Raw genomic sequence first — 15,824 nt, forward strand, 5'->3', positions numbered from 1 at the left:
GTTGATTTCGCATGGAGCATTTGCTTGAAATCATTTTATAGGCACATTTAAAAGGCAATCTAACCTTTGTATTACATGAGTTCGTTTGTATGAAGCAGAAAAATAAGAGATTGAAACAGAAAGGCAAAACCTTGAAAGAAATCGTACCTTTGATATGAAGGATATAAATCAACAAATCTATGAGATTCTCAAATTAGCAATTTGGTTAGTGCATTGTGACGTAGTCACGGACAACTTTCCCATTTGTCATGTACACAAATATTTTTAATTTCTGTTTTCTCCTAAGCCTTCTCCCTTTGGCACAACTCAAAGGATATTATGGATAGCATATTATTACAGTTCCTCTAAAAAACAAAAGACCTTTTTGAGTAATACATTTAGGAAAATAAATGACATTTTAGTCATACAGCGAGAGCGCCATTGTCTTGACAATTTTCTAACCGTCTAAAGTAAATCTACAAAGATATTAGATGACTGAACAAATAAACAAACAGATATATAAATAAATCATTAAATAAACAAATAAATATCAAGTTACAGGAGCTACGCAGGTCAAGGCATCATGTGAATGTGAGGTCATGGAGGACTATCTGACAACCCTGGTGTCACCAGACTTTCCTGATCATTACCCACCGAAGACTCGGCGAGAATGGAGCTTCGACATACCCCCTGGCGCAATGGTAGGTCTATCAAAAGAAAACGATGTTGTCGACATTATGGGCACCTCTAGAGACTTGTATATTTGAAGGCGGGGTAAGGGGCCCTGACAGATTTTCGATTACCAGAAAAGGTTATTCAAAACAAATTATTATGGATGAGTAACTCTTACTCTTAAGTGCTTGTTCGCACAAACTGCTATGTTGCTTTGTATTGGATTCTAAAGATTTCAACCAATCTATTCCAGCTTTATATCAAGATAAACGTGTTAGGGCCACGATATCCCCTAATGCAAACCAGGGCGCCTCAAAAAAATATTTACTTGCTGAACCATAGGGTACGTATAGCCAGTTTAGATGTTTTGGCCCTCCAGAGGTCAGGGTGTGGATACGCCAATAATTGGCACCAAAATTGCATGTTGTACGAAGCACATACCCTAAAAGAAAACAAAACTAAACAAATAAATACATTCATACATATATACATAAATTCGGAGCAATATCACCTACTGGGTTAAAATATACGAAGAAATGTTTTAATCGTTGTGCTATCAATAACAGAATGATGGGTGAATTATTTTCAAACATGACCTTGTCATCATAAAAAGTTCTTAAGTGTATCAAAAAGTTCATGATACATCGAAGAGGGTAAAAGAATTCCATTTTAAGTTTTGGTTATTTTCCTAGATTTTTTTTTTCGACGAATATATTTCAAAGGAGTGGTAGGCCTAATTTTATTTTTTATGAAACTTGCTATGCAGGGTCACATTAAGGTCAACATCCTCCAGGTAGAACATTTTTGGGATCCTCTTACCCTGACACACAGCAGCGAAACTGCACACGGCACTAACGTCACAACCTTCCCATTGGTCAGTGGTAATTTGACGTCACTTCTACTGCCAGAGGGTGTGGTGACGGTTCGCTTCTGCAGTGACGGGTTTCTCTTACATCCTGGTTTTGCCTTTGAAGTCAGGACGCTTCGTGTAAATGGTATTTTCTATTTAGCTATAGTTTAAAACAAATTATAAGTGTTAACAATCATTGCATTATTGATGGATATACACAGAGGCGGCCCTCCCGGGGGGCAAGCACCTGAAAAGTGCCCCATTTTGCAAAGGAAAAGTGCTCCTTTAACTTTGTAAGAAGTGCCCCTTTTTACATAGGAATGGTGCCACTTTTACTTTGACAAGTGCCCCTTTTAATTTGTAAAAGTGGCCCTTCCCCTTTTCAACTCTGATATAAAGTGCCCTTTTATTTTCACACGTGCCCCTTTTCCTTCGACAAGTTCCGTTTTTTTCAAAAAGTGTCCATTTTCCATTCTCATATGTGCCCTTTTTTTATTTCTTTAGTAAGTGCCCCTTTTTAGGTACTAAAAGTGCTCTTTTTTACTTTTGATAAGTGCCCCCTTCACCTTTGATAATTGCCTCATTTGCATTTGAGAGGTGCCTCTAATACTGTGACAAGTGCCCCTTTTCCTTTGTAATAAGTGCTCCTTCCCCTTTTAACTACCCCAATTCTAACTCGGATACGCGCATCTTATATTTTCACATGTGCCCCTTTAACTTTCTAATAAGTGCCCCGTTTCCTCATGAAAAGTGTCCCCATTAACAAAAGAGCCCCTGCCCCTTCTCATAAATGCCCCTTTTCATCTATGGTAAATGACCCTTTTCAGGTACGAGAAGTTACTCATTTTCTCTTCAGATAAGTGCCCCCTTCACCTCCGATAAATGCCCCTTTATAATCTGATAAGTGCCCATTTACTTTCAACAAATGCACATTTTCCTTTATTATAAGTGCCCCTTTTTCATTCACAGAAGTGCCTTTTTTATATCTGGCCGTTGCCCACTTTTAGGTGAGATTAGTGCCTCTTTTCACCTCTGATAATTTCCCTTTTAACAATGATACATGCCCCTTTTCCTTTTTATTACGGGACCTATCCCCTTTTCATAAATGCCCTTTTCGCCTCTTATAAATGTCCCTATCAAAATCTGATGGGGACCCCTTTTCCGTCGACAAATACCCATTTCCTAATCTCATGACTGACTTTTTTCATCCCTGTCGAGTGCCTCTTTTTGAAGATTTAAGAATTGCCCCATTTTTACCACTGATAATTACTCTTTCTACTTTGACACATGCTCCTTTTCTTTTCTGATAAGTGTCCCCTTTTCGCCCCCCCCCCCACCACTCAGTGTCATTTAGGGTACGCGTATGCATGTTCCCTCCCTCTGAAAGAACCCCCCCCCCCCTATCTCCGGTGTGTAAAGTCAATACGTGCCGGATTGTGTGTGTATTACAGGCCCCTCTATCGGAGATTTTGGGGATTCGAATGCGGTCCCTCCGAGTGGGGCGGGGGGATTTAGCCCATGGACAAGACCTTTTGAAAAAATACCAATATTTACAATTTACTCTTGTTGATTCTAGAAACATTAAAAGGACTGAAAACTTTTTTATATTCAATCTCTGTTAATTAAGTATAATATGTACTAACACGCCTGTTGCTGTTGTTATTTTTTTGCTGATGATCATGTTCTTGTTTTTTTAATAATAAATACAAATATTAATATTGTTTTAATATTATGAAGATAGTGGTTGCACTAATGACTCGTGCGTTCAAGCTTGTCTCACCAACACACTTGACTTCATGTGCCGTTCTGGAAGGCAGTTCATTGACGTGATCGCAAGGTGTGACCAGGTTGTCGACTGTCACGACTTCTCTGATGAAATTGGCTGTCTGACTCCAGGTGCGTTCTCATTCTCCTTTCTTGGTCATGTTACCCGGAGGTCAGTTGTGTGTGGGGGGGGGGGGGGCACCCGGGCGGTGTATTGGAAGGAAACAAAACATTCTAAGTCATCACACATATTGCTTTGACACGATCACGACTACTTTCGAAAAATCTTTTTATAGCATTTTCAATAGTCTTGTGCGTCATTTAATTATGGGATGTACAATAGAAAATTGAAATTGCCCTAGAGTCGATATTTCGAAGATCAAAATCTACCCGACACCTGACAGAAACCACCATTGGGTCACTTTCGATAGTGTCTGCGTCTACAGTCAGCCTTTGCTGCATACAATACGCCAATAGCATTTGCAGTTATTTATAACCTATCGTTGCAGGTAAAGTTGTGAATATAATGGTATCCGAACGTCAGACGGACAATCCGACGAAGCAATCGTTCCTTATATCTTGATCCTCTCCCATCCCCCCCCCCCAAAAAAAAAAAAACAGAATGTAAATGCCGTATGACATGAGTGTATACAATTCACTATCATCATGGTCATCATTATCCACATCATCAATACATTTGCTTGTTTTTCTTATCGTAGAAATAGAGTGTCCTCACCGGTGTCGCGATACCGACATATGCCTACTCGATAGACATCAATGCGACGGATGGTATGACTGCCCTCAACGCGATGATGAAGAAAATTGCGGTAAGTGGAACACCCCCACCCCCCTCTGTCATCTAACCGCCCTCATTGATGAATTAAGTACATTGAATTTTTGAATTGCATTATTGTGACTCCGTAATTATGTTGTGGTGCAGTGGTTTATTCATTTCGTAGAGGTGTTGTGTATTTTTGCAAGACACAATGTCCACATTTACCACTTTCCAACCATATTACCTGGCAATTGCTGGGGTAATAATCATCGCAGGGGTTTCTGGGAGAACAGCTGATGCTAATGGACTTCTCTCGGTTGAAAAACTTGTTATTATTATTATTATTAATAGATGTGTTGTGGTCAAGTAGATACGTCGCCGGACTGTCCATCACAAGGTCCGCGGTTCGTGTCCCGCCGCCGCACTAATGTCCTTTGGCAAGACATTGATCTACATCTGCCACACTCCACCCAGGTGAAGTAAATTGGTACCTGGTAGGAATTTATTCCTTGAAATGCTAGAGCGCCGTATGGCAGCCGTGCTAAAGCCAGGGTAATAATCGGGAGCGCCAGGAAAGTCAAATCTGACTGACATGAGCGCTATACAAGAACCCACTATTATTATTATTATTGTTATTATTATTATCATTTGTATTATTACTATTATTGTCATTATTATTGATATTTTTAGGGGTTTTGGTATATTGTATATTTCAATTGACTTATACATTGTATTTTTCATTGACCTATTAATTTTGCAAATCGTGGTAATTGTATACCCGAATTTTAACTGTAATCAAGTGTTTTTCACAATACAGTTGTAAAACGCAAACGCTTATTCTAAATCGCTGCCCTCATGAGATTATCCGTCAAACCTATGGCAAAGTGTTTCCTTTGTTGCAAAAGGCCTATGGGATTCTCTCAACGGCTAACAATTTAAGAGCTTATATAATGAAATATATAAAAATGAAAAGAGGGGGAATTTAAAGTTTCTAATTCAGAAGAGATTAATGTAAACGGGTGCAGTGTAACTCTCACATGGCATACATGACAAGCAATAGTAAGAGTCGATTGTATAGTTTGTAAGCCAGGAGAGGGAAATTTCGATGTACAAAAGAACTATATTGTTATTGATATTATTATTTTATTTATTTGTTATGTGCAAAAAATATTCAAAGTATTTTCATAGCTTAACTTAAGGTATATTTCTCAAAAGAGCAGAATGCCTTTGTGAGTGCATTAATGGTTTTGTGGTCTAACCACTACGATATTATTAAAAGGGCATTTTTAGTGTGTATATGATTGCTATTTGATCGTATATTGGTTTTGTGGTCTCTCAAAAAGAAATTATAAAATGCCCGGATGGATATGTGTGCGGTGAAGCCCCCTTCAATGACTTCCCCCCTCCAACGAATTTTTGTGAGGAACGTGACTGGCAGCCATTTTGGGTAAACGCCACGAAAGCCTGGAATAAGGACAACATTGATATCACGGCCAACAAGGCTGTCATACTGTAAGATCATTATAATTGTGTTTTCAATTAAATATCATCAGTGGTTTAGTTTTCGTCCGATATAATTTGACCGATGTGTTGTTTATTCCTTTCTTTTATGTTTTCTCTCTATCTCTCTCTCTCTCTACGTCACACACGTGCGCACGAACCCTCGGTCACACGCACAACAACCACTGTCCCTTTCTCCTTTTTTAAATGTCTCCCTTCCATCTCTCTCTGGCTCTCCCTTTTCTATAATTAACACCTACTCCGTTTTCTCTGCCTCTTTCTTTCATTCTCTATATTGCATTTCCTCTTTCCCTTTCTCACGTTTATTAATGGTATGTTTTTATATACATGTATGTATTTTACAAGATATATTTGTATCTGTCTTCCATTCCTCCTTTATTAACTTCTTGGTTATAAAGAAAGTATATCAAAGAGAACCACATTCTGTCTTTCATAGCGCACTTGTGCACTTTTGTTTTGTTATTGTGTGTATTCACCGCGGATTATTATTATTTTGAGTCTGATTTATTTATTTCCATTTAAAAATAATAATAAATATTCTACCTATATTCGCGGTACCCAAATGTGAAAATGTTCTATGATTAAAGCGGTTGTTCTTGTAAAGGCGCGTTTTTCAAGAACTTTTGTTAGTGATGTTAGCGAAGACATGGAACGATAGTTATTGACAAGTTGGTTATCTCCCCTTTTGAAAATTGGTGTCAATTTCGCAATTTTTATTACGTCAAGTAATAAAGTGTAGACATTATGGATATAGAAAATGTGATAACAATCTATGAGATCCTGTAGTACCTTCTTATATCAAAATACTTGTACATGACCTACAATGCTGAAGATAATTATACAACACACTTCTAGGGAAAAATAAGTGTATGCACTCAATTTTTGCTTGAAATGGGAACGACATTTAGATTACACCCCTCAAAATGCAAAGGTGCAAAAATACCAGATTATGATATGCCATTTTACCCTTGATATTGAATTAATATATTTTCAATACAAGACTGTTAATAAGATTATATGTTTTAAAACAAGCAACCGTACAAGATTAAACTCGTTAGTGAGACAAATGTTGGCATTGTAAAAAAAAAAAGGAGTAAGAAGATATTGCGCACTTTTTTGTGAATTTAGTAAATAAAGATTTGGAATGAGACAACAGAATGTATGTATGAACGTACAACTTTACAGATTAAGTTTACAAAGAGAAAATATAATTTTTGGTTTTGAAGAAAAAATAATTATGCACTCAATTGCAAGGTAACATTGGCAAAAGCAACACATTTTCCCTAAACATTTGAGTTTAAGGGTTCCTGTATTTGGTGTATTGAAAAGATTTGTTCGATTTTAGATGAAAGATAGATTTTTATAATGTGTAGAAAAATTGTTATTAAGTGGCAATCACTTAATTTGTACTGGTATTTTAAAAAAAAATGAGAGATTCACCGTGTAACCAAGTGAGTCAAAAATATGTAACTTTATGATTATTACTACGGTTATTTTGACATTAATCAATACATCGGTAACATAATTGGAATATAGAAAACGAACAGACAACTAAAAATGCAATCAGGTAAAACAGATGAATAGTATTGATCACTTTGAATGCATACACGCGAGTCAGAGTTTGTGATCGACCATCCTCTCCATAAATTGGCATTAACCTTAGGAGACCGCTTAAAACACCAGGAGAAGTGTTTTCACTAGACAAACAAAAGACTAAAGAACAAAGAAAAAGCAAGGTTTCTCATACTATGGACATTGTAGGCTTCTATTCTAATATATGAAAAGCCGTTTCAACAGGTTTGAAAGAAGAAAAAATTCAACTCAGCCGAGCACGTGGTGTGAACCATTTAAAGGATGACATTTAGGTTTGAGCATTAAAGTAGCTATTGACTATCGCTTATGAGCAGTGACAAAGAATGACTGGAAAATATCAACATGGCCGTGTGTTGGATAAGCCCTTACTTGCTGGAGACATGAAGACTGATGTCAAAAATATTTCAATAAATCATCTATGGCAAGTGTGAGGCACATCATAGAGTGCCCCCCCCCCCATGAATGAGTCCACGCTACGCCACAGTTTACATGTCTGCCCTTCTGATGATTGCAGCATATCGTTTTCAATAACATGAATAGTGCAACTCACTTACCACCGAGAATCGGTTTGACAATTATCGCAATTCAATGATTTTCAATAACAGAAACGAACGACTAACCTTTCGATGTTGCTTTATAAGTTATTATACCAGTACAATTAAGTTAATTTGAATTTGAGATCACTGTTTGAAGAAGACTTTTTTTTAAACCCTTGTAAATTTGATGCCTTTGTTGTGGTTATATATCTTTTTGAATAACATGAATAGTGCAACTCACCTATCACCGGTAATCGATTCTACAATTATCGCAATTCAATGATTTTCTCTGATATATATTTATTTACTAACACCTTTATTTGAAGATATCAAAACTTTACATGTTCAGAATTTCAGACATGCCGTGCTTTTTACTAGTAGAAATAAAGGTAGCACTAGTATATTTTCTTTCTTTTGACCTTTTTACAAATGTTTTCAAATTTGTTGTTGTTATGTTTGTTGTTGGCACAATCCTTAATCAAACTGTTCTACCGATACTCCTGATAATATCATCATGGCCATCTTACGTAGCCACTTTCGCCTCTTCCACTCCATCCCCGCCCTCGAAATCTAAATTTAGGGAAAGTGAATGTAAACAGAAGATTAAACGATAGCCCTACAAAATTCTCAGAATAAATTTGGCAAATAGGTGTTATATCCATCTCGTAAAACCGTTGACACCCCACCCTCAACCACCCACCAAATGAAACTAGGGCGCCCCTCCCCTTCCCCACCACTCGATTGGTTGAACCCACGATATGCTTCTGCGGGGTTACACACGCCAAAAATATCGTATACCTACGTGCACGTACCCACCTTTCCCCGTATACACACCCGCATACACTCATCCAACCTCACCCACACCCACTCCATTTAACACATCAACGCGCACAACACGTTCAAGCAATATGAGGTCTTAAACTATATAGTTAAATTTTCTGATTGTCATCTCACTTGAGACTCGAACTTCGACTATAGTTGATAATATGCGATATTTTCACACCTGAGTAATTTACCCCGTCGCCTGTGAAACAAAAATATTATCTAACTTTTGTATATTGAGTTTTGGATTACTAAATTAAAGTATTTTATCCGTGTTCTTTTGCGGTCCCTGTAAATCTTCACGCATTATATATTTGTTAGAGCAAGACCGATAGATGTTACTGTGTCATATGAAATATCAGTTAATTCGAATAACGGGAATAACTATTTTGCAATGTATATCACTTTCTTTTGTAGCAATATGATAGGCATTCCTCTGACTTTAGAAGTGGAATCGTTTAAAGGACTGCATAATATCAACAATTTGTAAGTAACTTTATCATCTCCAGGTGACCTAGAGGTGTCGTTGGATTGCTTGTAGAGGTATGCTCGTAGCATGTGAGCGCCCATTTAAAGGCCACCGGGTAGTATGCTCCCCGCCAAGGGGGTAGAGAATCTGCTTTTTAATGTGTAGGATAATAGTTGAGTCCAGTTACTAGGGTAATAATAATTATCGTTAACATCACCATCATCATTATTGTTAATATTTTTATTATTTGTATCGTTATTGTCATTATTATGATCATTATCATCTCCAACATTATCATAAATTGTTTTTTTTTGTTCATTGTTCGGTTGTTTCATATCTAATTTCAGGTATCTTGCATCATGTGAATTAACCTACTTGCCACCAGGAGTATTCGACGGTTTATTTCGTCTATACATAATGTAGGTATTTTTTTTTGAGGGGGGGGGGGTCTACATTTGAGTTAGATTCCTTTCCTTAGAATACATTCCTAAATTGCCTTTAAATAAGTTTTCAAAAGCAATTACGATCATGTTTGATTTGATTTCTTATCTGATTATCAGTGAACTTGAAAACAATCGTCTGACTGTTCTGGGGGAAGGTTTGTTTCGAAATCTTTACTACTTGGGAGTGTTGTGAGTATCATAGCATTTTGTCGGTGTTGTTGTTGTTATCAATATTATTAAATTATAATCACTACTATCATTCTTCCTTTATTCTTCTTCTTCGTCTTCTTCTTCTAATTTTTCTTATCATCATCATTAGTATCATTTATCAGATTATTATTATAATTAATATCACTATTATTAGCATTAAAATATTATTATTAATGTTATCATCATTATCATCATCATTGTGGTTGTTGTTGTTATTTCACATAGTTAAATAGTCCCCCTCCCCCTGGCGTGCCTGAAAATCCTAGTCGCGCCAGTGATTATACACACTATTTAAACAATTATCTCCATTCAATTTTAATAGCTCTTGGTTACGGACTCTTGTTACTAGTCACAGGGGCATATAATGCGAAAAAACAAACATAATAATACTAATACTTATAAACAATGATAATAATAATAGTATAAATAATAATAATAATAATAATAAATAATAACAATATTAACAATTACACTATTATTAATAACAATAATAAAAACAAAAACAATTATACAGAAAACTTTCAATGGTTGAATAATTATAACATTGAGTTACGCTTGTACCAACCTCAACATTTTTGTAGGCAAGCTTTCATCCATTCCTGTTGACTTTCTCGAGCTAAGTGATCAGTTTGCACAGTTTCTTGCTGTCTGCTGCCTTGAGATCAGTGGATCTATGAATATAATTATGAAAGTGATTTTGTAAAGCTCCATGTATGTCAAGATTGACGCCCCTGGCTCAATGGCGAGAACAATGGTATAATTGGTGGCATATATGTATACAGCATATTTTCGGAGTATTTGTATTATATTTTAATTTGTTTAATGTTGTGATTTGTTTCAGAACTTTGACGTCCAACCATGTGACTCGATTCGAAGACGGGTGCTTTCAAGATTTACAAAATCTCTTTGCAATGTACGACGTATAGGACTCTCATTTTATGCTTCCTTGGTATTGTAAAGAATACTAGTCTCTTTTTTTATTAATTCAGATCCATTCCATATAATGCATCATATAAAGAGACATTAGAGGAGATACTAGATTTACCAAAGGCCCTTTTCCTTTCATATTTGTTATTCTTTTCATCATGGTGTTGCTAGTATGTTGCACGCTCTAATTCCCCTATTCTCTTTTTTCCCATTCTCCATCACATATTATTGCGATGGGATTTTCCTTAAACATTCTCTTCCTAGCTCTTTCTTTAAATCACGTATCATGATTATTTCATCATTTTGTAGTCTCTCGGATTAAATGAAATCATAATTTTACTATTAACATTTGTCCATTTAACCCTGTTTAACGATAACAGTCCAGGATTTTTAGACCAGATAATTTATATAGCTGACTTGAGTTCCAGTTTTAACTTAGCTTCCATTCTTTTCTACAGTAACCTGAAGAACAACTCGATTACGGATTTTCGCCCTGGGACATTTAAAGATATCGGAAATTCATTTACGAGATTGTAAGTAGACAAATTCTAACCCATTTATAACACCAAGAGAACTATAAAACACAGGGCTGCCCCCGTCATCTTGGATTCGATGACCCATATTTATAAGTTTTTAGATTCACTACGACAGGTACAATCCGCAAAATATCTGACTAACTCTGTATTTCTTGTTACCCTTTATGTTACTTTATGTTTTCTTTTTATATTTTAGGCTCAGAACGATTTTTCTATTTTAAGAACGCGACTGATTTACTACCTTCAATGTGATTATTTTATATTGAGAGTATATTACCCTGAGGGTTCATTAGACTCTTTCTTTCCTGTTACCTAAATCTTTACATTATTATTTTAAAGATGCACTATTTCCTGAAATGCTGTAAATCCTTAAAAGGTATTTTCCATAACTAGTGCAGTTGAGTACCATCTAACACGGGACGGCTAAATCTACTGAATGACTTTAGTGAGAAAAATTAATACATGTAATGCCATTTTATTGTCGTTTGTATTTTTTTTTTAAATATAACGAAACAAAGAAATTTGTTATTCATTAGCCAACACTTTAAAACAGTTTTGTAGACTTAAATGAAAATATGTGTTGTTTATGTATGCATTATTATAATGTTATATAATAATCATCACAACCGTCACGAACCACTTGTTATCGTTTTTAGAATCTTGAAGGGGAACCAATTAACATCAATAAACGCTTCTCTGTTCTACGGGATCGAACAAGAATTGCTACGGGCGTAAGTCCTTTTCATTGAAATGGTATAGCTTTGTCGCGCGCCATTCTTTTTCTCCAATTATAATCAATTTTACACGATGAACTGACGCCTTAATGACTATAATGATTTTTGTTTTTATTATTGGTAAATTCATCCGTAATTCTCGGAGACTTTCTATATTTAATATTTAACACGATCGCAATTGTTTTCTTATAAATTCAACTGAGGGAAATTTAAATAACCCTGTACATCATCTTTTTAAATGTGCCAACAATACATTGACATCGTATCAGGACAATTACCCCCTGGACAATCACCCCCAGAGAATTAACCTCCGGAAAATCCCCCTCCCCCCCCCCCCGAAAACACCCAACCCCAGGAAAATTACACCCGGAAAATAACCCCAGGAAAAATACCTCCACTCCTGAAAATAACACCCTGGGACAATTCCCCTGCAACAACCAAGGACAACCACACCCGAAGACAGTAACCCCCTCCCTAAAATTACTCCCCTGTTCACTTAAGGGAAAAGTCCACCCGGATAATAAGTTGGTTTTGAGAGCAGATTTGTTGTCTTTCTCGGGGGATATTGTCGTCGGGAGGTAATTATCCAGGGGGTAAATGTCCTAGGGGTTAATTTTTCGGGGGGTGGGGTAATTATCCGTGGGGTAATTGTCCTGTTAGGGGGGGGGGGGGGTAATCGTCCGGCTGGTAATTAGCCGGGGTGATTGCACAGGGGGTAATTGTCCTAGAAGCCATATATACACCTGTATTACGTAGGATGTACGGGGTATACAAATGGTATTTCTTTTACGAAAGTAGTTGGTAACGTGTTATTAAAATCGTCAAAAAAAAGCTATCGAAATTTCCTTAGGTTGAATTTTAGAAAGTCCATGTAACCGATTTATTTTATTGAAAACTAGATATATTTTGTTCCCCATTTTTCATCAGGAATCTTGGCGAGAATCTGATAGAATACATTGCACCGGGAACTTTTAAAAATCTCTCCAAAGTAACAGGCTTGTAAGTATTTAAAATTATAGCTTGAGTTTGTACTTCTCTTTTGTGAACCATGGAACAATAACTGTAAACAAATGTTTGTAAGAAATTGCAGTAAGTCACATTTTAACCATCATGAAATTATATGATAGAAATTTGGTTAAAATAAAGAATTTACCTGTAAATCTTACTCTCAAGGGGGCCGTAACGTGTCTGTCCTGTCCTGTAATGAGTTAATCGTGGATAATTTTGGTTGTGAAAGTCAATAAACTCATGCTAGTACTCATGGGAGAATACCTTTGGGTGGTGAAGGATGTGTGGATAAAATATAAGAGGAATCCTATGTCCACGCGTCCTTGATAGCTAATTATTATTTTGTCAAGACTCGTATTGATGTGGCAATTAATTTACCCTTCCCCATTGGACGTTTATATAGTGTGAAAATTAGTATTAAACGTTAATGGCTGATTTCAGCAGATTAGGGTAAGGTAGAAACAAACAAATATAAATAACTAATATAGTCAGAAGGGCGTTAACTTTGTGAAAAATCGTATGAGTTAAAGGCCCACTGCACTACTTGTAGCTACTTGCGCCCTCTTACAACAAACAATGCCTAATCGGTGACCATTGGTCCCCCATGATCCTCTTTTTCTTATGTTAACTGAGAGCTGAGTTGATGAGATAACCACCTGTCCAGTGCCCTTGCAGGGCGCTCTAATCCCTCCTCTAAACTATGGCAGATAAGCTTTAATAACTTTCTGGCGTCAAACAGACAATATAACATGTGCTGTAACGGTTTTTGCCGCAAGTCATATTTTGAGATTTTTTCTTTTAAAAATTTACTTATCGTTTAATAACACAGAGTCATTACATCCTTGAGCCCCAAACCTATTCCACTTTATCCTGAGATCTTTGAAGGCCTGGACAGTTTATCTGCTGTGTAAGTCAACATTTTGTTTTGTCTTCTTCATTCGGTTCATATTTCTCCCTCTCCCCCCCCCCCCCCTCTCTCTCTCTCTCTCTATCTAATAAGGGGTTTGCATTTGGGTCGACTTTTGACAAGAAAATGAAATTCCGTCGTGCACATTTATTTTTACGGATCTTTTATGATTAAATCTAAATGAATTAAAATGGTATTGATTGCACTAAAACTTTACATCAGCAGCATATGAAGGCTAAATTATACTGTAGAATTTATGAAATGAAAATACATGTAAAAACGAAAGACTTATTTTGATTCGTATAATTATTTTTTTGTGAACATATAAATAGTTCCTCTTCGTAATATATCATTTTCTAGGGGTTCAATATATAAAAATTACCCGATAAAAAAAATACCTACCACGTGAGTCATAAAGGAGGGCAACCAAAATCTACTCTAAAATTATAACAGACAGAGAAAATCGTTTAGATAGTATACAATTTTAACATAGGCACTTTACCCGATTTCAAGTACCTGAACATCGTTATTTCACGCCTGTCCAAAATATAGGTTAAAAAGATATCATATTAATGGGTCAGGTTCATTTTGTTACTGGGTTTCGGTTCTCCTTTTGTTTCATGCCTCTGGACTCGTCATGTCATCGCACACAAATTAGTTTTCATCCTGAAGATATCTGTCATCTTTAATCCACATTTTAAATCCCATGTTCATTATGTCCATCAGGTATGTCTACGATTCACGTTTCTGCTGTCTGGTGCCGGCCAGTGTAAACTGTGTTAATGAGCGCCCTACTCATCCTCTCTTCACCTGCCGCAAGACCTTCCTCCAGAACTTTACCATCAAGGTCTTCATGTGGATCCTAGGGATAAGTGCCTTACTTGGGAACACCTTCGTCTTGGTCTTCAGGTTGAGGAGTACACCTACGACCAGGGTAGCCAAGATTCAGGCCATGATCATCACCAACCTGGCCGTGTCTGATCTCTTGATGGGTCTTTACATGGTGCTCCTCGCCGTGATGGATATCTTAATTGGAGAGTCTTACTTCTGGGAGGGTCGTGCTGAGGAGTGGAGGGCTAGCACTACTTGTCAGATCGCAGGGTTCATCTCTGTTCTAAGCAGTGAGACGTCCGTGTTCTTGCTCGTCCTCCTCAGTCTTGACCGCTTCATTTGTGTCGTGTTCCCGTTCAGCAACTGGCGTTTGGGCGTTGTGTCTACCCGCGTTGCAATCGGAGTTATCTGGCTAGTATCTGTACTACTCAGCGTGGGAGGTGTATTGCTGAATAACCTCAATCCAGATGCCTATGGTCTTAGTGACGTATGCGTTGGACTCCCTTTCATTCGAAAGTCTACGGATATCCGCGAAGAGGACGACACCTGGACATCGAATCAGTATGGCATACCCTATTCCACCACGATCGCTGGCTCAACCGTATCAACATGGAAGTACTCCATTGTTCTTTTCCTTGGTATCAATCTATGTGGTTTTGTTGTCATTTTTCTCTCGTACATTGCCATTTTCATCAAGGCCCGTTTTGTCCGCGCTGAAGTCGGTCAAACCAACCAATCAGCCACCGAGATCAAGATGGCGCTGAAGATGCTGCTGATCGTCGGCACTGACCTTTTCTGTTGGATGCCAATCATCATCCTTGGTATCCTAGTCCAGACCCTCGGGGTCAACGTAACACCGGACATCTACGCCTGGTTGGTGGTCTTCGTCCTGCCTATTAATTCATCTCTCAATCCCTATCTCTACACCATCATAAATATGGTTTCCAAATGACTCTTATATCTGTGCTATGTGATGACATCATTATGTATTGAAACATTGTTTGGTATTTTCAAATTGATGTCATCCTATCTAGACAGGGGAAGAATATTATGTATCTGCACATGGTATGTAAAATATGTCATTTAATGTGTTAGATTCAAAACTTTCCCTATTCATTTAAAATCGATGAAAATCAATTAGTTATTTGAGAGTACTATCTAATTAGTTTAGTTTATTCAAATTTCCCAGGGATTAAGGGATTAACTTATCAACACTAACAAATCAGCAGTTCCATCGTTAAAGTGTA

General features: G+C 37.0%; 1 protein-coding gene across 1 annotated transcript; it reads left to right on the forward strand.

Moving 5' to 3' along the window:
* The first annotated feature begins 565 nt into the window (after nucleotides 1–565).
* Nucleotides 566–5,556, forward strand: LOC115924116. The gene is made up of 4 exons (XM_030985917.1): nucleotides 566–680; nucleotides 1,418–1,639; nucleotides 3,991–4,092; nucleotides 5,464–5,556. The coding sequence occupies exons 1-4, from the start codon at nucleotides 579–581 to the stop codon at nucleotides 5,554–5,556; spliced, it is 519 nt and encodes a 172-aa protein (XP_030841777.1). The 5' UTR covers nucleotides 566–578.
* The last annotated feature ends 10,268 nt before the right edge of the window (nucleotides 5,557–15,824 follow it).

This window comes from Strongylocentrotus purpuratus, unplaced genomic scaffold (assembly GCF_000002235.5).
Source record: "Strongylocentrotus purpuratus isolate Spur 01 unplaced genomic scaffold, Spur_5.0 spur5_contig_837, whole genome shotgun sequence".
NCBI classification, from domain to species: domain Eukaryota; kingdom Metazoa; phylum Echinodermata; class Echinoidea; order Camarodonta; family Strongylocentrotidae; genus Strongylocentrotus; species Strongylocentrotus purpuratus.

What these genes read in the sequence shown, in the direction of transcription:
- LOC115924116 (XM_030985917.1), top strand. Translation starts at nt 579, where the DNA reads ATGGAGGACTATCTGACAACCCTGGTGTCACCAGACTTTCCTGATCAT. An exon ending in TTGAAGTCAGGACGCTTCGT is followed by an intron (nt 1,640 to 3,990) that starts GTAAATGGTATT and finishes TCGTAGAAATAG; the next exon opens with AGTGTCCTCACCGGTGTCGC. An exon ending in CGATGATGAAGAAAATTGCG is followed by an intron (nt 4,093 to 5,463) that starts GTAAGTGGAACA and finishes AATTTTTGTGAG; the next exon opens with GAACGTGACTGGCAGCCATT.